The sequence below is a fragment of the Monomorium pharaonis genome, chromosome 6 (genome assembly GCF_013373865.1).
Source record: "Monomorium pharaonis isolate MP-MQ-018 chromosome 6, ASM1337386v2, whole genome shotgun sequence".
NCBI lineage: Eukaryota > Metazoa > Arthropoda > Insecta > Hymenoptera > Formicidae > Monomorium > Monomorium pharaonis.
Window position 1 is genome coordinate 20477504 of NC_050472.1, and position 24334 is coordinate 20501837.

At 35.9% G+C, this 24334-nt stretch overlaps 3 protein-coding genes across 7 annotated transcripts in view; 1 reads left to right on the forward strand and 2 right to left on the reverse strand.

Moving 5' to 3' along the window:
* Positions 1 to 7680, forward strand: part of LOC105836028 (collagen alpha-1(XVIII) chain) — a 243906-nt gene extending 236226 nt beyond the window's left edge. For 2 of the 4 annotated variants that reach the window (XM_036288225.1, XM_012679783.3), the window contains 9 exons: positions 2291 to 2546; positions 2876 to 2950; positions 3091 to 3185; positions 3267 to 3359; positions 3449 to 3571; positions 3668 to 3682; positions 3890 to 4084; positions 4175 to 4290; positions 4504 to 4801. In XM_036288225.1, coding sequence (XP_036144118.1) covers positions 2291 to 2546; positions 2876 to 2950; positions 3091 to 3185; positions 3267 to 3359; positions 3449 to 3571; positions 3668 to 3682; positions 3890 to 4084; positions 4175 to 4290; positions 4504 to 4801 — 1266 coding nt within the window. Of the gene's footprint in view, positions 1 to 2290; positions 2547 to 2875; positions 2951 to 3090; positions 3186 to 3266; positions 3360 to 3448; positions 3572 to 3667; positions 3683 to 3889; positions 4085 to 4174; positions 4291 to 4503 lie in introns of all 4 variants that reach the window. The other 2 variants (XM_012679781.3, XM_036288224.1) reach the window with 2 other exon arrangements.
* Positions 7681 to 10030: 2350 nt separating this feature from the next.
* LOC105836031 (THO complex subunit 1) lies at positions 10031 to 13312 on the reverse strand. 2 transcript variants are annotated; one of them, XM_012679786.3, is made up of 9 exons: positions 13112 to 13312; positions 12329 to 13021; positions 12008 to 12255; positions 11840 to 11866; positions 11467 to 11766; positions 11239 to 11388; positions 10774 to 10921; positions 10450 to 10686; positions 10031 to 10353 (listed from the first exon to the last, which is right to left on the reverse strand). In XM_012679786.3, the coding sequence occupies exons 1-9, from the start codon at positions 13145 to 13147 to the stop codon at positions 10198 to 10200; spliced, it is 1995 nt and encodes a 664-aa protein (XP_012535240.1). In that variant the 5' UTR covers positions 13148 to 13312; the 3' UTR covers positions 10031 to 10197. The 2 variants fall into 2 exon arrangements, with proteins under 2 accessions (XP_012535240.1, XP_012535241.1); XM_012679787.3 differs by lacking the exon at positions 11840 to 11866 and having other exon boundaries at positions 13112 to 13311.
* A 440-nt stretch (positions 13313 to 13752) lies between these two features.
* LOC105836029 (E3 ubiquitin-protein ligase SMURF2) lies at positions 13753 to 24097 on the reverse strand. Its single transcript, XM_012679784.3, has 12 exons — positions 23199 to 24097; positions 22173 to 22211; positions 21988 to 22096; positions 21774 to 21907; positions 21415 to 21679; positions 20862 to 21337; positions 20522 to 20771; positions 20270 to 20436; positions 19682 to 19872; positions 19152 to 19549; positions 18601 to 19061; positions 13753 to 18516 (listed from the first exon to the last, which is right to left on the reverse strand). The coding sequence occupies exons 1-12, from the start codon at positions 23380 to 23382 to the stop codon at positions 18329 to 18331; spliced, it is 2862 nt and encodes a 953-aa protein (XP_012535238.2). The 5' UTR covers positions 23383 to 24097; the 3' UTR covers positions 13753 to 18328.
* Positions 24098 to 24334: the final 237 nt, after the last annotated feature.

Sequence of the window (24334 nt, forward strand, 5' to 3'; positions counted from 1 at the left end):
GAACCACATGGGTGCGCGAACTACGCGCGACCAATAAGGACGCGGCGTAATTGTGCAAGTGGGTCGTGTCGCTAGTGTCACTACGTACATCGATGATCTATCGTCATTTGCGTTGTGAGTTGGGATCTGAAGCGAGAGCAGGGGCGAGAGGAAGAGATTGAGGACGCAGGATTCTGACGAATCGACAATACCGAAGTCTGAAGAGCAGATGCGGATTGGGTGAGACGAGCGTCAAAGGATCATAGTTGTCGATTTCATAATCGGTCGAGTTCAGTCGAGTTGTACGTCAGCATGAGTGTCGTTACCAAGGCTACCGCGTTCTTCTCGAATTCTTCATCAAAACAACATTGTCCGATCCCGCCGCGCTACGTAATTCTAGTAACGGCCGGTCTCGTGCTGCGCGTGTTTACTTGGTGTAAGTGGTAGAAACTATCGTATCTCGTATTTCTTGATGTTTCTTTCTTTACGCGCCCATCAACACCGTAACCAAATAAGTCACCGTCATAATGCTCCGTGTAAGCGAGATCTTGCGAGTGAGCTCGAATATCTATGTCCTTCTCGAATATCGTCGCGGGATTCTCGAGTATCTACCTGCTGTTTTTAGGTATTTTTCTCACGGAATTCTGACAGACAGACTGCGAAATTAGTTTGTGCTGCTAGTACGACGGTTTCTCCCGAGTTAGCCGATTTGCGAATGTTACGCGCGGATTTCCTTCGTTAGTCTATCTTGAATATCGTGAGATTATTGCTTGTGAACACGTCCGTAGAAGTGTCGCAATAGTAATTGCCAAGCAAAGTTGATTCGAACGTTCTAGAGCGTGGAAATTCTTGTAGCACCTGATATAATAGTATACCGCTGATCTGGAATCTAGGAAGCTAGCACATTTTAGTAATATAAAAAAAATTAGAGTGGCACTTCCAAATAGTTTTTGAGTCCTTTGTAAAAATAAAAACGAGTTTTGCATTTATTATACTTTTCCTCCCTCCCTCCCTCCAAAATGTCATGCTAACTTTGCAAAATTAATGATACTTTTTCTGTAAAGTACAAGAACTCAAGAATTCCAAGTTCTAGAATTATTTAAGCTAATTTTATAGAACATTGGCGAAGAGTGGCACGTTGTCTAGCGGCCAATTAATAATTATTTGTGAAAACAATGTTGTAAGATCATTTTCACTTCGATTATGTATCAGTGAGCTAACAAAGTTATCCATGCTTGGGTGAGATCGCAATAAATATAACACTTAACATTGCATTGATGACAAAAATAAAATAAACTTGATTATATTTCTCAATTAAAGTCGCAAGATAAATAAAATTTATAATGGTCTATCATTGTATTTTATAAATAAAATAAAAATTAATAACAGAAAAAAATAGACTAAAGGGCCAAATTGGATTTTAATTTAACATTTTATATTTAATTTAACATTTTAATTTAACATTTTATATTTAAAAAAATTATATCTAGAATAATTTGTGTAATATGAGAATCAAAAATAAGATTTAGAGAATTGTAAAAATAAGATAGGGCCTTTCTTTTTCAATCAATTTTAAATTTATTTTGATAGTATCTATATTTTCAATATTTTCTGAGAAATTCATTTATGATCTAAAGATTTATTGGAATCTAAAAAAAACGCAACAAAAATTGTGACCAATTCCTAAAATATTTTTTTATATATCTAGGACATTCTATCAAAATTTCTATCAGCCGAGAGATAGCAAAAATCTAGTAAATGTAATAAAAAAGAAATCTCTCTCCGAAAGGAAATTCTATAAAAATACAAAGTACATAGACAACGATAAAAATCGCTTAAGATATCCATCATTTTTCTAAGGGCATAATACAACATTGATAACGACAAGGATAGATTATTCTCCTCGAGAAAGAGCGATCACGATAGAGCAACAGGAAATTCCGATATTGCTTTCCTGCGCGATCGAAAGGATGCCTCTCGCGCCTAGCACGTAAACCGTCTCTGCTGAACATTCGTGAAAAAGAACGCAATGAAGAAACGTCGACAGAAAGCCGACGTGATACGCCTAAGCGATTGGTTGCATCTCATTCTTCGATGTTTCCGATAAATCCACCGTTCCTATTCTTGGCAATACTTTACTACTTATTGACTCCCCACAAATCTGTTCTTTGTTAGAAAATGATGTCATGCGATAAAAAAAAAGAAAATTGTTAATCACCGTTTTTAGAGTAGCAATTGACGCATTTCTGCAAAAATATTGTGAATAAAAATACTGTGACTGTCTATTCACCCGTTGTAAATACGTTTTTAGATCAAAGGTGATAAGGGAGACGATGGTTTTCCTGGAATTCCTGGGCAGTCAGGAAGAGACGGTCAAAGAGGACCTCCAGGACCTCCCGGACCTCCTGGAGCACCGTCTCAAGGAAAATATATTCCAGTTCCAGGACCTCCGGGTCCTCCCGGACCTCCTGGTCCGCCTGGCTTGTCTTTAATCGGACAGAAAGGCGAACCCGGGATCGGTAGAAGCCACGTTTTCGGAGAAAGAGATTACTATCCCCCCAGACAAGGTAAAGACATTAAAATATTAAAATATACACAGTTATTCTAGTTTGATAACATATTGAGTGACACTTCAATAATAAAATTGAAATAATGAATTATAAATTGTTAGATTAGAAATTAATTATATCGCTTAATTTTAATTGAAATATTCGATAATGCAACGTTTAATATTTTATAAATTAAAATTATAAATTAACAATTAATTTCGTTAATAACGGTGTTTTGTTAAACTATTCTAAATATCGTGATAAATATTTGTTTCGCTCAGCACGCTCTATACATTCTATAAAATATTTTATAACGTAATTAAATTTTACACTCGCACACCCACAAGGAGCCAGAAGTAGTCTGGATGAATTGAAAGCTCTACGTGAACTCAAGCAACTGAAAGAACTGAAAGAACAATTAGGTAATATCTACAGTATCATATTAAAATGGACATGAACCAGAATGCACTGTTCTTTCGAATGCTTCATAAAAAAATACTTCCCATTAACCACATATTAATATCCGTACTCTTACATTTTAAACTTAAACATTTTTTTCAAGGTGTTGTTACTGCCGCTACAAGGGGACCTTTAGAGAGTACAACGAAAATCGTGCCAGGAGCCGTTACGTTCCAAAACACAGAAGCTATGACAAAAGTATGATGCCCGAATTAACAACAATTTGCTTCTTCATGCGCGTTTAAATCTACTTTTCATACTTTCATTTTATGCTTACAGATGTCTAGCGTTAGTCCAGTCGGGACCCTGGCTTACATCATAGATGAACAAGCTTTACTAGTCAGAGTTAACAATGGGTGGCAATATATTGCTGTCAGTATCAAGCTATATTGCTATTATAAGTTTATAGAATACTCTATAATTGTGTTATACCATGAATCTAACTTCTTTCCGTTCCATAGCTTGGATCACTTTTGCCTATTACCACGCCAGCACCACCGACGACATCACCACCGCCAGCAAACCCACCTTTCGAAGCATCCAACTTAATTAATCAGATACCCGTGAAAGCCGATGGAACAGGGGTAAGTTAACGAATTAAAATTATTTCACGTAAGATACGTTTGCAAGAATTAAATTTGCTAATATTGAATTTGCATTTTATTTTCCACGCTGCGCAGTGGTATCCGCGAATGGTGAGATCATATATTTAATCGAGAGAGAGAAATTTTTTTCTTTTATGAGAGATATAATATTTCGCATATTTTTAAAATCATTGTGTGCAATTAAAAAAGAACATAACTTTTCAATTTTTTTTTTTGTAAATTTATATTTAATTGAAAGTACAAAAATGTACATACTATTATTATAATGGGAAATATTTGCTCAATTATGCTTTTCAGTTGAGAATGGCTGCATTGAACGAACCGTTCACTGGAGATATGCATGGTATACGAGGAGCAGATTACGCTTGCTATCGACAAGCAAGGCGAGCAGGCTTGAGAGGTACCTTCCGTGCTTTCCTTAGCTCTCGAGTTCAAAATGTTGATAGCATTGTCAGATTAGGAGATCGAGATCTTCCCATAGTTAACATAAAGGTAATTGTAATATTTCTTTATTAACATAACGCTTTTTATTGAAAAAAAAAACTGAATATTTTACTAAATAATAATTGGGAATTATTTTAGGGTGACGTGCTATTTAACTCTTGGAAAGAGATGTTTAACGGAAATGGAGCGTACTTCTCTCAAAATCCCAGAATCTACAGCTTCAATGGAAAAAACATCCTTACTGACTTCGCGTGGTAAGGATAGAAAAAAAAATATTTAAAATGTGATAGGAAATATATTGGTTTTTCCCTGTAGAAGAGGAAATCTAACAATTTTCAAATATAAATCGTAATGTAAATTATATATTAGATTACCAATTTTGACAGATTCTCTAAATAAATTCGTGAACAACATCATTACTCATTAATTTGGAAATATGGATATATGTACGCGTGTTCTAATTACAGGCCTGAGAAAGTCGCGTGGCACGGTTCTCACAAACTTGGCGATCGAGCGATGGACACCTACTGCGACGCCTGGCACTCGAGTAGCTCGGATCGTTATGGATTAGGCTCGCCGTTGACCGGCGGCCGATTGTTAGAACAAGTACGATACTCGTGCGACAATAAATTCGCGCTGCTCTGCATCGAGGTGACAAGCGAGCTGGTGAGGAGACGGCGGAATGCCGACGATCGGCCTGACGACGATATCGAGATGTCGGAGAACGACTATATGGAGTACTTGGAGGAGCTCATGCAATACTGAACACTCGCATCTTCGACCATCCAGTCGCAACGCGAAAATCGAGCCGTTATGTAAATAGCAAAATATGCAGATGCGCGCGTGCTACGTTTCTTCACGCGACATATATAATATATATATAAGTATAAAAGAAAAATCCCACGTTCGAAATAATAATTCATATCGATATACATATCGTGAAGTCATAACGTGTGCGTGCGTGCCATCGCGAGCAGTGTCACGTCTCATCGTCTCGCGTTCCCGAGATCACAATGAAACTGTCTCCGATTCCAAAGGTATAATTACTTGTACTTTCGCCGCGCGAGCCACTAGCCATCCGCTTCAGCCGCGTCTCAGTTCTCTCTTTTTCTCGATCTTTCTTAAAGATAAAAAGAAGACTGATCGTCTAGATACTCATCAGTGTTTTGTCATTTTGCGATATTCGCGCCGGGTACTCTCCCCCTTCCATATCAGTCTGGCTTTCGAAAGCTTTGATCACTCGAGGCCTTTCGAGAAAGCTGCGCCGCGATTCAACGTTCGTTAAACGTTTCCCCTCATCACGATAAACGTCCAAAAATACTTATGGATCGCCAAACGAGCAACGCGAACTCGAACAACGCGTGCAACACTCGCTCTCAGGCCCGCGGTTTATGGCGCACTTTGAATGCTAAAAACGCGGCTGTCTAGTTTTATTCCTTCTTCTCAAGTATCGTACGCTGGACACCTACTCAGCCTACTCTTCAATTATTCAAAGATCAGAAAATGCAGGCGAACGATTTTTGTAACTAGCTCTCGTATCGATAGCTTATCATTGTAAAAATGAGGGATCTGAGTACAAAACGATAGTAATTTCAAGATAAAAAACTCAAGAAACAAAGATCTGAAAATTTTTTATATCCATCTTTTATTTTACTCTTTCAATTTTTCCTTGTAACGTAATCTACACTGAGAAACTTGCCTTTTTCAAGTACATACATATCGTTTTAATTGGATTTTTTTCAAATTATAATAAATAGATAACGTAAAGCATAATTTAGATTTCAAATACACTTTAAAAAAATAGAAAATCATAACTTTGCATAAAATTCTTTCTAAATCAAAAAGATTTAGTAAATTAGTGAAATTCTGTTTGAATTCAGGTCCTCAATTATTCCATAAATTCTCCTCAATTCTAATGATCTAACACAAAATGATAGGCATACTTATGCAAACCTTCAAGTGGTTGAAACCTAGATAATTAGTTCGGCACTGCAAATATCGAAATACTACAAGTGCGCTGTACGAATGCGGGCTGTACCATTTAGGGAAATAATTACCTAACACTGCCCTAAAGAAACCCAAAATGAAGTTCATATCCGCGATCAAGTTGCATTTACATTTTAGCTGATACATATTGAGTGTGTATGTTAGACATAAGAGGCACATCGATTAAGGAGTTCAGACAACGGAGTCGCTTGGCTCATTGTCGAAGATTTATGCTCCGTGTATCTTTTGTCATAAAGAAATTACTACTTATAAATCATACGTCGCTTTAAGAGTAGTAGATCAATGATCGGCTTCTAAATTTTTAAGGAATGTCACTGAGATATTTCATAGAAATTCTCAAGAATTGGAGGAAAGCAAAAAATAATTAACATATAAATGAAAAATTAAGAGTGTTAAAAGGGCTAAGAGGACTGAGAGGTGTTACGGTCCGCTTTTAAGCGATCCTTAAATACAATACGCCCTTTGACAAAAAAACTTAGACATGAACTACATAGCCAGTGTCCAGGTTCTCAACTTTGTTTTGTCAGGCTCTCATTGTCATCTCGCTCTTATTGCCTTTTCTCTCATTCTTGCTGATTCTTGTTGAGAACATGGACATTGGCTATGTAGTTCATGTTCACTTTGTCAGAGAGTGTATCGCATTCGAGGATCATCTAAAAGAGAGAGGGCTGTAACTTCCTTGCTCAAAATATCTGATAGAATCAGATAAGAAAAAATTCTATTTAATTAAATTATGTTTTTAGTTCGAAAATATTACATTGTTTCTTTGAAATATATAATAAACTTTTCATATTTCTGTATTGTATTGTGTATTTTTTTAATATTATATATATATATATAATATTTAAAACTTAAATACACAATTACACGAGAAAATACTAGAATATTTTATAGCTTTTCTATCTGGCATGAAATCTAGTGTCTGATAGAAACTTAATTATAGATTCAAATAAAATCATAAAATTTCTATATGTTTCTATCAATTTCTATAGAAAATTTTGAGCAAGGTTCTCTCTGATTAAAATTTGTTTCTACATATATAAAAATCTGTTTCTTTTAATTAATTAAGCTTTAATGTTACCATACATACAGGACAACAAAAAAGCATCCTCGATATACATTTTTAATTTCTGTACTTGATGTTACACAACTTATTTCATACATACAATATGAAATCATCAAATCTAAACACTTATATGAATAAATAATGTTCATCAATATCCGTGAAAGGCATGGAATATGTATAATTGTTACATTTTTTTATTTGCCTATCATTTTTTCCTCTCAACACTAAGATTTATGTTTCCAATCTTTAGATCACACCGAGCATAAATCGGATCTAAGTCAATGTCTATAACTCAAAGATATATCGTTAATATTAACATAATTTATTACAGTTACGTAGAGATTGAGATACATCATATGTATATTTAGGTTGTCAGCAAGCTTATTGGCGAATATTTCCTACGTACATACGTAAACTTTTTTATGTATTGTCAGTAGTAATTTGTGACATATCCAAGAACATACAATCAATTGTCCTTCGATATAGTTTGCACCGAAAATGTTTCGTTTCCAAATTTTATATTATTTGTACACTTTATTATTGTATTTCTAAATAAAAACATGAAAAAGAGCCTCCTCGAGTTACATATCTTTCCCTTACTTTCATGTATACATGCAAAAGTGATATGTCACATAGCTCACCATATATGAAACCGTGTTTTTTTACCGTAGAAGATAATTTATCGACAACAACTATAACAGTCGATCACATTTAATTCCATTACAGTTGCAGTTGGTAAATTTATCTCTTACGATAAAAGGTGTGGCGAGTCTATCTTAATTCACTTCGTATGTATAATAGATTTGTATATTTTATCAGAACGCCTTTATGTAGGACATTAAATTAGATGGATCTCAATTAAAATAAGAATTAACAGAATTCAATATCTCGCAATAAAAAATAGAATATGCTTAATATGAGATATTTAATTACCTTTGAATTCTCGCAACGAATCACCGTTAATTTAGCGCCAATGTCCTATCTCGTGCAAGACGTCACAGATACAGCGTGTCCAGGACGTCCAGGTTCGCGATTACGTTACAACAACCGAAAATTTCTGTCCCGCACTGTATTCCGTCCCCGCGCGTGATTGAGAATCGAAATGGAATCGACCGAGCTTACCGCGATCGTGTCGAAATACACGGATTTCACGTACTATTGCGTCTATTCGCGGTCTATATCTCACTTATATGTGCGAACCGAACTATATTTTTGTCCATATCAGTTGCATACCGCAGCTAAAGAAATGCGAGTCTCTTAGAAAAACGTACACGAGTCGGTTTCACGGAGATCTACACATCGGAAGTCTGTACTCGTCAAGTGTCCGGCACTGCGTTCAAAGCCACGGAATGTCGTATTGACGATGTCATTAAAGATCGACGAAACGGCGCCGATCGAGGACACACGCGGCAATCACTACACTCCGACATATCGTCCGTCATCTCGAGCAGCATTTCCGATCAGAAATCGCAGTATTACGCACTTTTAAAAAGCCGAAATTCACGATTGAACACGGAACGATGCTTCCTGCGAACATTACACGTATGCCACACTAACGAAACTGTCATGGCAGCCGGGCGCCCGTTACATTGCGATATCGAAGTAATTTGAAAACACGAACAGTCAAAGTCCGCGACGTGAACGAGATGTTTCCTACGCATTTTTCTGCAAACCACGATGATCTTATTTCGACGTTTTTGCAGGAACTCGTGAGATTTTACGTAGAAAAACACGAAAACAACTGCTAGGATTCCGATTCGAATCTCGAAGTGGCGCGCAACACGAGCAACTTATTGACGACTGACGAAGTCAAAGGAATACTATAGGCTGTCCTGCGCGATTCCGAGCCAATCAGAGTCCAAGCACACTCACGCACACACTCGCGCTCCGTCCATCCGTGAGGCGTCCCGCCGCTCTACTGCGCCCCTCGCGGCGAGCGTCGACCTTCGGCCGACTCGCCACCGTTCGCCACCGTTCGGCGCTGTTCGGCGTGAGTGGCGTGAACCCGAGCGCCCCGAGCCGGTGGCGGTTGAGCAGTGTTGCGCGCCTACTTTGAGATTTGAATCGGAATGCTAGTAGCTGTTTTCGTGCTCTTCTACGTAAAATCTCACGAGTTCTTGCAAAAACGTTGAAATAAAATCGTCGTAGTTTGCAAGAGAACGCGTGGAAGACATTTCTCGTTCTCGTCGCGGGCTTTAACTGTGCGCTTTTTCAAATTACTCCCATATCGAAATGTATCAGGCCCGGCTGCCATGACAGTTTCGTTAGTGTGGTACGTTGTACGTGTGCAGGAAGCATCGTTCCGCATTCAATCGTGAATTTTGGCTTTTTGAAAGTGCGTAATACTGCGATTTCTGATCGGAAATGCTGCTCGAGATGACGGATGATATGTGGAGAGTAGTGATTGCCGCGTGTGTCTTCGATCGACGCCGTTTTATCGCATAACTGTAGGGGAATACTACGTAAACCAACATAATGTGGGTATGTACATTCTAATTTTTTTTTGTGAAAAGGATAATCCATCTTTATTTATAATTTATGTTACTTATAATGTAAATTTACTGATAAATATTACGTATTCTATTTTTTTGCTAGATGATCTCTCTCTCTCTCTCTCTCTCCCCCTCCCCCTTTTTCTTTGTTTGTCTCTCTAAGAAATATTTATAAGTGTATATAAAAATTTAATTATAAAATACAATTTATAAAATAATTGCCATGATCGAAGAGGTATGGGTTTTGCTTTCCCAACTAACCAAGTTACCACGATTTACCTAGCTCCTTATAAGTACGAATTGTCTGTAAAATGTCATTAGTAGCAGAAAATGAATCATAAAAATCATTTCTGCTCTTGCATTTTGATATAACGCTGTTCTCTTGACTGAACTAAAATTGTATTTAGTTAAATAATTTAAAGAAAATAGTTGAGAGTTCAATGGTTTTATTATCTTAATCCAAGTTTAAAATGCATGTATGCATTCATAAAACAATTACAAATTTTATTACAAATGATGAAATATAATACAGTTTTTGTACGCCTGTTCTAGACTAATACTAAATTATATTATTTTTACTCAATAAGTTAGAGTATTTAGGATTTTAATATCGCTAATGCCTCCGTATATTTTAAACCTTCTAAAATATAAGCTAAATTCTCGACCGATGCATCCTCGTCCTCTTCCGCCCATATCTCAAGCATAGTCTTACATTGCTCATATGGAGTTGCTTTGCTTTGGAAAAAAGCAATCTAAAACATATTTCATACATAAAAATGTAATAACATTAATATTAATTATAAATAACATTAATATTATAATAAGAAATGTGCTTAATGTATGTGTACCTCATCATTTGTATAACCAAATTTTGTTGCTAATTTTTTCCAATCGTTTTTTAGGCTCTCAGATAATTTTGCCACCATTTCCGATGTAACTTTGTTCAGTTTTCTAGCTTTCATGTCAGCACTTTCGGCATCTACCTGTTCACTTTCCTGTTTCAAGACATCCTCGTTGAATTCTTGATCGGTCGATTCCGATGGTGGTGTCTCCTCGGTTTCCAATTTCGTATCCGATTGTGTCTGCTACAAAACATAAGAAATAAAGAAATGAGAAAAAAGAAATTAAAATTAAGCATATTCATAGAATGATAATAAGCATTAGATATTTACAGGACGATCCTTGGCAATTTTTTTTATCATTGTCTCAAGATATTCAGGCAATTTATTTATGGGATAATTGCCGTGAACAAAGAAATGCGGACTTCGTCTTGCCAACAGCCTTAACGCTCTCCATCCAAAGTTACCATCGTTCACTTTCCTATAGTTATAAAATTATTATTAATAATCACACAAAGGATTTTTTTTCCTATTATTTATCAACTTAGCAAATTTCAAATTCAATTTCAATTTTTGTCCCATATTTATTTCTGTTTGTGAAAAAATAATTGTAGAGTTAAAGATTGTAGTAAAAGAGAATTTATGCTTGAAAAAGAGGAAAGTTTACGAATTATCATCTATTTCAGAAACAATGAGCAGATACATTAATAATTATAACAAATTATAGCATCTTGTCAGCGCAGTCTTGTGTCTGCTCTCTGTGCCAAAGACCAGTTTTCAAAATAACACATCACTTACTTGTATTTATCATCGACCATTGCAGCAGGATCTAGTTCCATTATAGCGTCTTCAAAATACGTTTCTAATGATGGGAGAAAATCTCTATCCTTAGATTTACATGCTTCCAGATTATTTGGACAGAGATTCCATAATTTTGTTAGTTCTGGACTAAAAAATAATATAAATTTAATTACTCGATTCTATACGCGCAAATATTGACTTATTTCTTCATTTTTTTAAACTTACTTGCCCATATGATATTTGCCAAACGCTTGTGCATCTCTAATCATATCACCGATACGTCGCCTTGGTCTCCTCAGTTTTCGCGGCTCTTCATCACCACCGCTGGCCTCTGATGCCGGTCGTTTAAACGGCGGGCAACCCTCGTTCTTCCAAGCATTCCAATGCTCCTCGCGTTTTAAAATATTCTTCACCGTCTCCGCGAATGCGGGACCATTGGGTGGTGTTTCTGTCAGTAGAGTGTAAACTTGTTCAGTGGTGGTCTTCACCCATTCCACTTGGTCCGGTTTGAGCTCATGTGTCTCACTTAAAAGTGACAAACATCATAGTGATTCAATAACGTACATACCAGAAAACATGTAATTTAAGGAAAGCAGACCTTGTCTCATAGCCACTGGCAAGGAAGCTTTGAAAAACAGACATTTTTCATGACTATTCAGAGGTCATTTCACTAATTGCCAAACAATTTATTAATTCAAGAGTATGAAGCTTGTAAGAATTCACTATAGAGTATTCATCATGCTGCATTAGTATAAAAAATACTTACGACTTGAACTTCACAGTGCTATTCAGATACTGGAAAAGAATGAGAAATTGCAGCAATACATATCGTCTGAAATTAGAGTCCGACAGCTGCAATTCCAATAGTTTCTGATTCGTCAAATATTTCGCAAAATAGTGTGTTTCCTTGTGGGAACCTTCTGTAGAAGTGTCCATCTTCATGCATGTTGTGGGATAACTGCGTTGTTCCTCCAATTTAAAGGAAGCAAATGCTGACAGCACATTAGATGCATGCTGTAAAAAAAATGTTCTCTTCAATAAATTTGCAATCAGTCTATATTACTGTTTAAAAACAACTAAAACTCACAGCTGAAAAGACCTTCCAGTGCATTTTATTATAACATTGATTTGGATTTCTGAAAAAGTCTTGTAGAGCCCAGAACTTTCTATACAAATTATAATCGATTGGTATCTTGCTCTCCAACTTGTCGTCGTCCTTAGTTATCTGTTCTAAATCATCTTCCTCTGCTTTCTCCAAGCCGAATTCCGTATGATTTTCCAGATTGAACTCACTGACAATGTTCAAACCAGACCTCTCAGAGAAGGGAAAGAACTTTGCAAGGAATAGCAGAATTCTACCACAAAACACAGTTTGTTGCGAACGCGATAGTCGCCTCAGTAGGTCGTTACACATTCTCAACAAATTATTTTTACAGGCAGTGAAAAATAGCTCCTCTTTCCACACAGTAACATTGTTCTCCACGAAGGTGAACAATTGCTCGCATCTGTCTAGCGTCATCGAATCGAAGATGTCGCCCAGCAACATTACTGGCATGCTCGCTGTCGCAAGATCCTTCCTGCATAGCTCTATGCAGAAGGTGATGTATGTTTCGAGGGAGCGCACGTTACCCGAAGCGTTTTCCGTTAGTACAACTAGCAGAGTATCTCGGAGCGCCTGATCGATCGCCGGTTTTCTGTCGCTATCATTCGCACAACGTTCGACACACTTCTTTTGAAACAACGAAACATCCGACAGCTTGAAATGCTGCTGCAAATAATCCTGAGGGAAGAGAAACGAAACACTTTGTTAAACGCAACATGCAATTCCGAAGTGAAGGAAAGGTTAACGTTTGTTTATTATGTTACTTACGCTGTAGTCCTTTCTCAACGCCTCAAACATCGCCATAATTTTCTATGGCCGTATTACCACAGAGATTCAAATATTTTTTTATTAAAAATTGGAGTTCTTTTCAGTTACCCGGTTTTAACCATCCTTCGTCTCTCAATGATCGAGCGTGATGGGGGGTTTTTGGAGGTTAGTTTACGTCCTAAGACGAAACCAGACGTAGCAACAAAAGAGGTTAGTTATGTCGCAGCGCCTCATGTCCATAAAACATTGAATTAAGTCTGTGAATCCTGTAGATAATATCTACGATTTTGGTTCTCTTCCGTGTTAAGAGCAAAGAGAAACCTATAGGCTGCTTTATTTCGATATGACACGATAATGGAATATTTTGTGAACAAGAAATGATTTTAAATTAAATTTCGTTTTCATATAATATATGATACATAAAATATTATATAATATAATTAATATGTTAATTATTAATTATATAAAATGTATAATGTAAAATCTGTTCGCTTATTTTAACAGACAGAATATATAAAATATTATACATATATTCTATGCCTTCACAGCATTACGTTAAAATAAATTAGCGAACAGGTCACAGATAGCAGTATTAATCTATTTTTTATTTTGTAATGGTATCAAGAAAAATTAATACATTATTAACATTAGAAGATTCCATATTTTGGATATTTTATTAAAATATACATTTCGTCCGGAATACAAAAGGAAAAGATATATATACACTTGTTTCTTGAAAGGCTTGTGCAATAAATGATGATAGTAACAAATGATATTAGTTGATGACAATAATAATAATAATAATAATAATAATAATAATAATAATAATAATAATAATAATAATACATCCGCAGTGATATAATTGAGTACGCATAATCTCGCATTATAATTACAAATTACAAAGAAGGCAATTATTTATAACTTAATTATAAAAGACGATATATATTAAGATACATATATATTAATTTATAATTTGCAAAAATTTGCAATTTAAAACTGCTAAATAAATCTTATGTCTTCAGCACGATACGATTTTTCATGCTAGCACGCATACGAGGCGTCTTATGATTGGGTAATATAATCATTCAAGCCAATCAGGACACGTAATAAGATGTCTCGTATGCGATTTAGCATCAACAATCATATCGTGTGCCAAAGGCTTTAGTTTATGAACAAGAGCTCAAATTTCTCATTACTTTTTTCATCAACTTTTTGATATTAAATTAACTCATATTTGTAAATAGAAAAGAAATAAGTTGCTTCAAATACTAACGGATATTTTGACGTCAACAAAGGCTATATTAGAGGAAAAAACAGTCTCTACAATTTATTGCAAATTTATTTTCTACGCACTTTTCTCATAATATTTAACTCTTTATTGATATCGTTGTATCGACTGCAAAGTTTTAACATATATATCTATGTACGTTCAACAAAAGCATGTTATTTCTGTAAACAGGTACATCATTTTGTGTACATATTTCGTATAAGCTTTCTCGTATGTAACTGATCTTGTAGAATCAGCAGAATGAATCGATAAAGAGTTCATGAGTGACTTTAGTCACCTAATAATCCAAAATAAATCAAACTACAGGTTTTTAAGATATTATTTTAATTTGCATATCTTGCTGATCCGCAAATTTCTTTATAGTCACTTCTTTTACGAGCAACATTATTTTGTGCAATGTGTAATATGTAATATATTCCTTTGTACATATTTTGTGTGAATCTAAATATTGTCATTCTTGATATTTTTTTCTCTCCTTTTACTCTTTTATAATTTCTCTATTTTTTTAATACTCGGAAAGAATAGGTTTACTAAAAATTTAAAAATTTAGTTGAATATAGATCTAAAAATAATTTTATTAGATCTTTAAAATAATTATGCAAAATGCCCAATCGCTAGAATTTTAAAATTTTTTGTAACATTGCTCATTATTATTCTTCTTGCCTCATTTATCATTCTAACTTTTTATATAATTATTTTAATCATTCAACAAAATTATTGTATTTAACTAAAATTTTAGATACTTTAAAACTGTTCTTTCCGTGTATAATCTATAATATAAAGATTTCTTTTATTCAATGAATAACAGAGTAATTTTTTTGTCAAATAACGTTATAATTTTTATTAGACGGAAATTTCTAAATAAACCGGTTATTAAATGAATTATAATTTGTAAAGTATACGTATGCACAAGAAATATTCTGATAGTATATTTAATCTTTGATATTGAGCAAAATTGATACGTACATAAAATGCAATTTTATAAAAGAATTATTCTAAAAAAAGATAATTAACATGATAAAGAATAATTCAAACATTACAATGCACAATAATTTAGTAAAAATATTATTATTTAAATAAAAAATCTTTATTAGTCAAAAATATTTTATTTTTCAGGATATTTCTTTGGCTATTTTTTACTTGAGCCATATTCTTATTATTACTCTGTTATTTTACAACTAAACGTGATATGGTCGTCATATAAATTGACAATTGTAACATATTAACTATAAATTTGTATATGTGTGTGTGTGCATCTATTTAAATATATTTTCAAGAAAGGAGAATAAAATTTGTATTATTTGTGAAAATATTATAAATATACTTTTGCAGCATCATTAACGTCAATCACAAGGCACTTTCAAGGCCTTTATTGCTATATCGACAAGATAACGATTGCAGAAAGCAATAAGAAAATTAGACAAAAAGATATATCACATTTCTTCTGATAGAATTATGTGTTGAATGTATAACAAAAGACAAATGTGATATAAAAAATTTTTTTCAAATGGAAAAGTAAAACTTTATTATTCCTCATTGTTTAATGAGGAATATAAAATCTCACTGAAACTTTCCTGTATCTTGGTCAACTTTCTTAATTGCCCTGATGTTAATCGCGATCTTTAGATACTGAAAATAGTTTCTCTCCTTAATTACATATTTGTAGCATAGTTATACATTCCATCAAAAATTTGTAGTTTACTTTAGCATATTACGTCGCTCATAGAATATCGAGGCATTGTCTGCATTCCGTGAAGTAATTGCATACAAAAGTTCGTGTACATTTGAAATTAAGGCAACAGATATAGACATCGCTAGAAGTGTCCGTTTATACGAGTAATAACGTTAGTTTAACGTTAACAGCTGTATTTATTAAATTATCCTACTTGAGTCGTAATAGTTACGTTTCCCGTTATAACAATGCGCTTAGTATTCAGACCGTGTTTCAGACACTGAAAACGGATGATACTTCGAATAACTCAAGCAAGGTGTAGAGATGCTTTCTTTCGAAAAAGATTTAATAAATATATATTGATTTCAATAATATCGTGTGTATCAAGTAAATGTTAAATTACACATCAATTCTTTAGAATCGAAAAGTGAGATTTTAAATTTTCTTTCCACTGGCATAATTTCATCTACGATATGTTTCATCACAGTTTTGTGCATAATACAAATATAATAATGCAATAATAATTATACAAAAATAATGATCCATGCATTAGATATTTTTACAGCGTCATATGCTGAACTAAATGAAAGCTTCGTGAGATAAATAAAAAGATAGCGCCATAGCTTACTAAAAGCAGTTTAGTAAGATATAGTCATGTTTCGTGAAGTTCTCAAACAAAAGAGTCAGTTCGATCGAAACATTTTTAAGCTTACATAAACCCGTCGAATGAACTCTTTCCTTAAATAAGAGAGTGTGCTCTAAATTAAAGCTAATATACACACGATTTTGTCAATGTTAAAATCAGCGCATGACGATCACTATCTGATCTGCACGTGAAACGATATTACATATTACTCTATTATATTAATCTCTAATAAATTATTTACATCTTACTAACGCTTTCGGTGATATTAACTCTTAACAAGCAACAATGGTCTGTTTGTCGCACAGGTTGCACAACAATAAAGTTTTGTCGATTGCGTTACAACAGCTCCGAACGAAAGTGTTACAATCTCAAAGAATAAAATATTGATAATTTCAAAGTATTAATTATTTTTGTGAGAATAACGAGAATATCAATAGGAAATTATCAGAAAAATATAATATATTAAAAATATCTATTCGCTTACCATTTTTTTGCTTTTATATATTTTATATCTGTTATTCTAAATTGAAGATTCGATGTCTAATTGAAGATATATCTCAATATTATCTTCATCTTTTATTGTCCTTATATTCTTTATAAATTATAACAATTTTCGTTTAACACTTGCGTTCAGAATTATACATATGTACAAACTCTCTGCTTCTGCCCTTGGACAACAAAGCCCAATAATACGTTTTTAAATACTAGATTTTCAGCATCGTGTCTAGTTGCTGTCTGCCTCTACGAATGAGCGAATTTTATACATATATGCACTTCACGCTCACGATACTAAATCCTATTATCCAATAGATAGTTGATATGGAATTAATTGACTGTGCAATGATATTTGCTTTAAAGTGAAATTGAAAATTTGTAAATACGAATTGATTCCTTATGTTATATATTGCTACGTTCATAACGTCGAGATTCTTTTACGTAAATACGTGTTTTAATAAAAATCTGTACAGTATGAACATTGTATAGTAATAATCACACATAACTTTCGGAAGAATAATAATCATAACTTTTTTTCTTCCAGAAATACTTTGTGCATGTTTTATCTTATATTTATATCATAATTAAAATAGTAAAACTAACTTCAACGAATTAAATGGAAATAATGATTTTATTTTATAGAAATATGTGAGTCGATAAGAACTTTGATAAACGTGTATATGTGCATAAGTAAAAAAGAGCTTAATTAATTTTCACTGAAGAGAGGAATAATAATCCCCGTAAATTGAATTATTTAACCGCGTAATATCTAAAGGCCGACATAACTAGTTTCCTAAAAATTGTTACTCAAATTTACGTTACAAAAATTTACGTTCAAAGAGGGATATATATCATGAAATGTGCAAGATATGTAAAGTTGGTAATTGCAAGGCTACTTAGATATTTGTGATATGTGAAACAATGACGCTGATAACTCACATATTAATTTTCTTTCGTAAGACTCACTGGATTTTCTTACTTCTCGCTGTTTTGTATAGAAAATAAATAATTTCCTCTTCATTTTATTAACGATATTTATAGAACGTCTATTGTGGGAATTGATTATTGCCGAAATATGCGTTAGCGTAATAAAAATCGTGCAGTAACCGTACCATATTACTCGACAGCAAAGCCACAAGTCTCCTCAACCGCCTGCGTAAGCTTGTCAAGCATCTTTTGATAATTCGGATAATTCTGTGGTATGTCAATTCTATTGAAACAGGTATGCGCTTTTGGTAGATTCTCGCTCGGGGCATCAACGGCGTGGATCGTGAAGAGCCGTGGACCCGCTGCTCCTGTCGATCCTACGTAATCAAACGTAATACGCGATTGTTATCTACGTGCTTTTTTCTTTACGCAATAGATCTAAATATGAAATGAGCATTTACCTTGTAAAGCCTTGAATCCTTGTAACGGAACTCGGGAGCTGCCGGTGACGAACTGAAGCAACCTCGCCCTCATTTCTTCACCGTACGATTCCACTATCTGCCAAAACCACTGCACGACCGGCGTGTCGGGCGTGCAGTGCTTAAGCCGAGTATGCATCTTCCAATCGTTTATGTCAATGGTACCCAAACCGCCAATAACTAACTCCAATTCGCGCTCGTCGAATGGTCTCAGTAACAGGGGAGGTATCAATTCGTGAAATCCTTTCTGTAACGCTAAGAACTGTTGCTCGATACCGCGCATAAATCGATAGTTTACGTATAAGCGGACGTATTCTCTCTTGTTTTCTTCCGTCACCGGAATGTCTTTACCGCCCGGCTTTAGCTCGTGATTCTTCAGTACGCCGAAACTGCTGTGCTCGACGGAAAAGGTAGCATCCAACACGCCGTCTATGCTATTTTCCCTAGTAACGATAAATTAAAAAATTCTTCAAGATTATCTCTAAAGAAGCAGACGAATCAGATAAAGTTTTCTTTAAAAAAAAATCACTTACAGCATCCATGTAAGGCTCCTGTGCAGTTCCGGATCGACTCCTTCTATATCGCTCAAAGTTATAGCCTTATTAAGCAACATTTTATAGAACGGAGTTGTGAAACCACCGTCAACGTGATGACCGTGAAAAACGGCGATGCCTATAATCCTTCCGGCAAAATGGAAATACGACAAGTGTTCTGGATTTATCCCTGAATCCGGATTAATTTGTAACGTATAGTTATCGTCTCTCGAGTATTGAAAGAGTCCGTATTGCGGGTTCAGCATCTCGTGGGATAACAAGTATAACCATTCGCGTGCGACACCGCCGTAATCAAGACCTTCCTCGCCGCGAAATTTGACCATGAGCCTTTTGCGCATATCTTTCGGACGCATTTTCATTATCAATCTGTACGATTCCTGGGGAAGAACGGAAGTATTTCTTACTGGCTAGATATTTGCGTAAAACGAAATAGTTCTGTTTCTTTGCGTTAACGACATACGAGATATAAAAAAAAAAAAATAATGCGTGGATATTAAAAATTTGCTCACTTCGAATATTTCGTTTCTCGACACCTCCAATCTGCAGTGTCCACTCTGAGGCTGAAGAGCATTCAGTTCCGCTCGAAGGCATTTTAACTTTGCTACTAAATCACGTTTGTATTTCGGAAGGAGCTCATTGTCCATCAGCTCCTTCGGCAATTCCGATACTGTTTGAGCATTGTGGGACGGGACGTTTTCCACTGAAATGCAAAGAAAACCCTTATTATGCCGACTGTTTCCCACATATACCCACGGAATTAGGAATCCCGATTTTTACGATAATGCGCCCTGATGAACAAGACTCTTCCAAAGTGAAACGGCATTTTACCCAAGTGACAAAACAACCGAGACTGATTAATAAGTCAGACCTGCATTGCGTAGATAGACACGCTCGCAGATAAGATAAAGTGGTAAGACGTACACAAATGATCTTTTGTTTTGTTTTTTCGTGGAAATAAGTTCCTTATGCGATCCATATTGCAAAATGTTATCAAATAAGCACGCAAGTCAAAGATGTAAGCGCTCTAGTTATTCTGCACATTGTAGAAATATATTCTCCCTTCTCCTTTCGTACATTTTGAAAGTAGTTTTACTCACTCGTGGGAGAATTGTTGTTACTTCCATTTTCACTTCTCGTTGGCTGCTGCGGCGTGCTAGGCTGTACCACCGATGCATTCGTTGATTCAGCCTCAGCGGCCTCGCTCGTCACCGAATTGTTTGCATTATTCGCGATTTGAGTGTTCACGTTGTTATTTTGCCTCCTACTATTTTTTGGCAGAACAATAATTTTATTACATATTCTCGCGTGTTCTTCTATTTGCGTATCTTTCGACTCGTTTCTTTACTTACTTCAGTAGATTGCTTATTATCTGAGTGGACAGCCTGGGATCGGTGAACTGCGTTGTCCTGTTATTGTGATCCACGAAGTATACCCGTCCGCTTTGGGTCTGCCTCATTTCCCATCCGCTGGGAAGCGGACCAAGCTCGTTCGTCAATTCGTTAGCTTGCAAGTCGCGCGGAATCCTCGGATCGTGCCAAGTGGAGGATCCAGTCGGCACGTGGTAAAAATATACCTGGCCTTGCTGAGTTTTCCTCATTTCTGCACAGACAATAAGAATCTCTCTGCTACATCTATACACGTTTGTTTTTCCCTAAATAATTTACATTGCATTTGAAAGTTATGTCGTACCGTAGCCACGAGGTAGATCCGACGGCTGCGGCGGATCGGTTCGTCTGTCGCTACTCGACATGACGCTATTTCTGTTCCTGTTGCCGCGAGTAGGCCTTCGTACTTGGCCGCCGCTGTTAAGGCCACGTTCTATCCTTCCGTTTTGATTGCCGTTTTGTTCGTCGATTCCTCTAACGACGCGCCGCTCCCTCAGAGACGATGCCGTCGTGTTCCTCACGTTGTGCTGGTTCTGCTGCTGATTGCGGCTCTGCTGCTGTTGCTGCTGCGTCGGTGTATTTCTCGGGGTACTTTGAGTCGAATTGTCCCGGCTGGGTGTATGGCTCGGGGTGCCGTCTCCGCCGGTCCACTCGGGTGACGTGTGTCTCGCGGGACTGTCTTCGTTTCTTACGTTCGGTGAGCTCGCGCTACTGCTGGGCGACGTAGGCTCCGACAAGGGCGGTGGTTCCGGTGTCGTTGGTATAATAGCATTGTTAGGCCTATCAATGATATCACACAATGGTATAAATTCATGTCGTACAATGCACCTTGGCATGAGCAGGCAGCAAATATTTACCGTGCGTTCGGACGAATCCATTGCGTGCTCTTCGTGTGATGATTCACATAGTAAAGTCGACCGCTTTCCGTTCTCCTTTCCTCCCAACCGTCCGGTAGATCATTTGGACAGCTCAGATCTCCGAGCACGTCGACCACGGCGTTATGACCGACCGTATTGCTCACTGCACCGTTATGGCCATCCCGTGACATAAGGGACACGACAATTTGCCCTTTAACAACGTCCGTGTCATCGGAATGAGCTTTGCATAAGTCCAAACGTTGATCTAAAAGAATATGTATCTCAAACTAATCTGCACGGAACGTAATAGATAAGAATAAAGTTTATTGATTCATTATAAAACGAATAAGAACACGTACATCCTGTATCCTTAAGTCTTTGGATAGTGTTTGATAATATGCGTACGCATCCCAGAAACCCTCCGTTTTGTTTCTTATGGAATTTTCTGTAATTCCACACGGATATGGTGATCCCATCGTTCTTTCCGATATATCTGCATGAACACGTAACGGTTAATTCGTTTCGTATGCACTTGCACTAAACTTCTATCTATTTCGGTTAAATAATACTCACAGGTCATAGTGTTGATTCCACTTAGGATCAAGAGTGGCTTTACACGTATCTGTACTGTGACATTGTCCAGAGCCTTCGACAGTTATTTTAGCAAAAGGGTCGGGTAAACCTAAAAAAAAATTCTTTCTTAATTCGCACGTACTTTGTACATTTACGCTCTTTGTGAATAAAAAAAAAATACTCACGAAATAAATCCCTCCTAGCGAGATTACGGGCGCATAAAACTAAAACATATATAATTATTAGATAAGTATATTATATATATATCCTCGTTAGAAATAATTAATCGATATCGATCGATTAATGTCATCGACATTGATTAATTCGATCAGTCACGCTCCGACTGGGCGCGTCATATTATATACTGTCGCGGAAAAAGATTGCTGGCTTTATTTTTTTTCTATAATATTAATAACAATACGTCTATATATAATTTAGCAAGTTAATCATATTCTAATTCTAAGTTTCACATTAATTTCTATCAAATGTTTTACAAAATAATTTGATAATAATCTGCAACGTTTATAGTCTATCTCTATCTCTTCTGTTTACATCTACATTTATTACGATGCTCTCTCAACTATTACGATTAATATGATTGTATCATACGACTATTCTTTTTTATTTTAACAACATCGATATAAATTTGAATACGAAATGGGAATACGACATTTAATTCATGTTAAATGTCGTTAACGACGATCAAAGCGCTCTTCTAAAAAGAAATAATTGGACGTTAATTATAAAACCAATTAAAACGATAACATTAGTTAAAGAGGAGACCTCGTTAAAGACGTTGCAAATGAATGACACATCAAACAGTTTTCACAACCACCTAGAATCAATACATTTTCATCGGTCTCCCGGAGAGTGCTCGCGGTGGGGTCTCGAAGGGCTAGGAGAGCCACGACAAAAATCGCGTTTTCCCGCACGGGGTGCGCGTTATCCGCGAAAGCCCCGGGGACCACGAGCGGACGTGGTTTGACGTTTTACACGACGCTCGTCGTGGCCCCCTCCCCCGCGTGGAAGAACGCGATGCATGCGTGAGAGCACGTTAAATAACGCGAAATAAAAACGGACCGATCAGTACGTGGGCAGGCACAGATCATGCGTGCGAGCCGCGGATTGCACGCACGCAGACCCCCCTGACTTTCACGCTCGACGGGACACACGACGCCCCCGAGGAAGAGCCAAGGCTCCACCGCACTCACTCGTCAAACGGATCTTCATGGCCCCGTTCCTCCTGCTACCGCCCGGATTCGACATCCTGCACGCACATTTAACGTCCCGTGCCGCGCATCGGCGCCGTAATTGGCAAATAAAGTGCGGGCTGGTGTCCCCTGCCAAGAGAACGCGCGACGGCGACGGTGTTCGTTGCTCGCCCGCACCACACATATACACACATATATACGGGAATATACGAAAGCGCGTGCGAACGGTCGCTCGTCGAACGCACTATCGATTTGACTCGATCGATTCGAACTTTGCAGACACTTTCGACAGATTTTCAGTCCGCATAATGTAATTTTTTATAAATACTTTGCATAGTAGACAAAAGTAAATGATTGAACGAAATGTAAGATGGAGAGGGTTGAAATTAAATAGGGGGGAAGAGAAGAGAAATTTATTTATAGCAGTACTTTAATTGACCACGGCCATTGTGGTAGCTTTGTCTCGATATATCGAACGAACCGTGTTATGCTTGTTGGTAGTGCCGCAGTTGTACAACGCGCACGATGGGAACTTTCTATATTGGAGAACGAAACTAGATATCCACTAGAAATCTAAAATTAGAGGAAAATAGTGTGTATCTTATGTTTTTAAATATTCTGAATTTCACCATTTTGTGTTGGAAATATCACAAATATATTTACTTACTTGATATTTAATAAAAAATAAAGCATACAAGAATATTTCTGGACTAATTTTGACTAATAAAACTTTAATTAGTTAAATTATTATTCAACATATTTAAATGAATCAGTAATTAGTTTGTAAAAATTACAAATTGTGATTTTCATTATCTAACTATTCATCTTTTCATTATCTAACTATTATTTGATAAATGTTGTGTAATTAAACGTTGGTTAAGTTAATTAAAATTTGGTTATAATCGCTCTGAACGAATAATTAACTTTATCGATTAAAATTTGATAGATTTGCTTAAATTAAAATTTTATATTATGTATTTATAATACATAATATGTAATTAAAAACTGTATATGGAATATGTATATAGCAACAGGTAGGAGAACATTTAACATGCTGTATGATAAAATACAAAAATAAAGAACAAAGAAATGCGATTAAGAGACTTTTTTATTTATTAATTATTAAATATTAATGT

Coding starts and splice junctions, on each gene's coding strand:
- LOC105836031 (XM_012679786.3), bottom strand. CDS start 13,147: ATGGCGATGTTTGAGGCGTTGAGAAAGGACTACAGC. Junction 12,256..12,328: donor ACTGGAAGGTCTTTTCAGCT/GTGAGTTTTAGT, acceptor TTTTTTTTACAG/CATGCATCTAATGTGCTGTC. Junction 11,767..11,839: donor GCCAGTGGCTATGAGACAAG/GTCTGCTTTCCT, acceptor GTCACTTTTAAG/TGAGACACATGAGCTCAAAC.
- LOC105836029 (XM_012679784.3), bottom strand. CDS start 23,382: ATGTGTGGTGCGGGCGAGCAACGAACACCGTCGCCGTCGCGCGTTCTC. Junction 21,680..21,773: donor AAGACTTAAGGATACAGGAT/GTACGTGTTCTT, acceptor ATATTCTTTTAG/ATCAACGTTTGGACTTATGC. Junction 19,873..20,269: donor TAACAACAATTCTCCCACGA/GTGAGTAAAACT, acceptor TTTGCATTTCAG/TGGAAAACGTCCCGTCCCAC.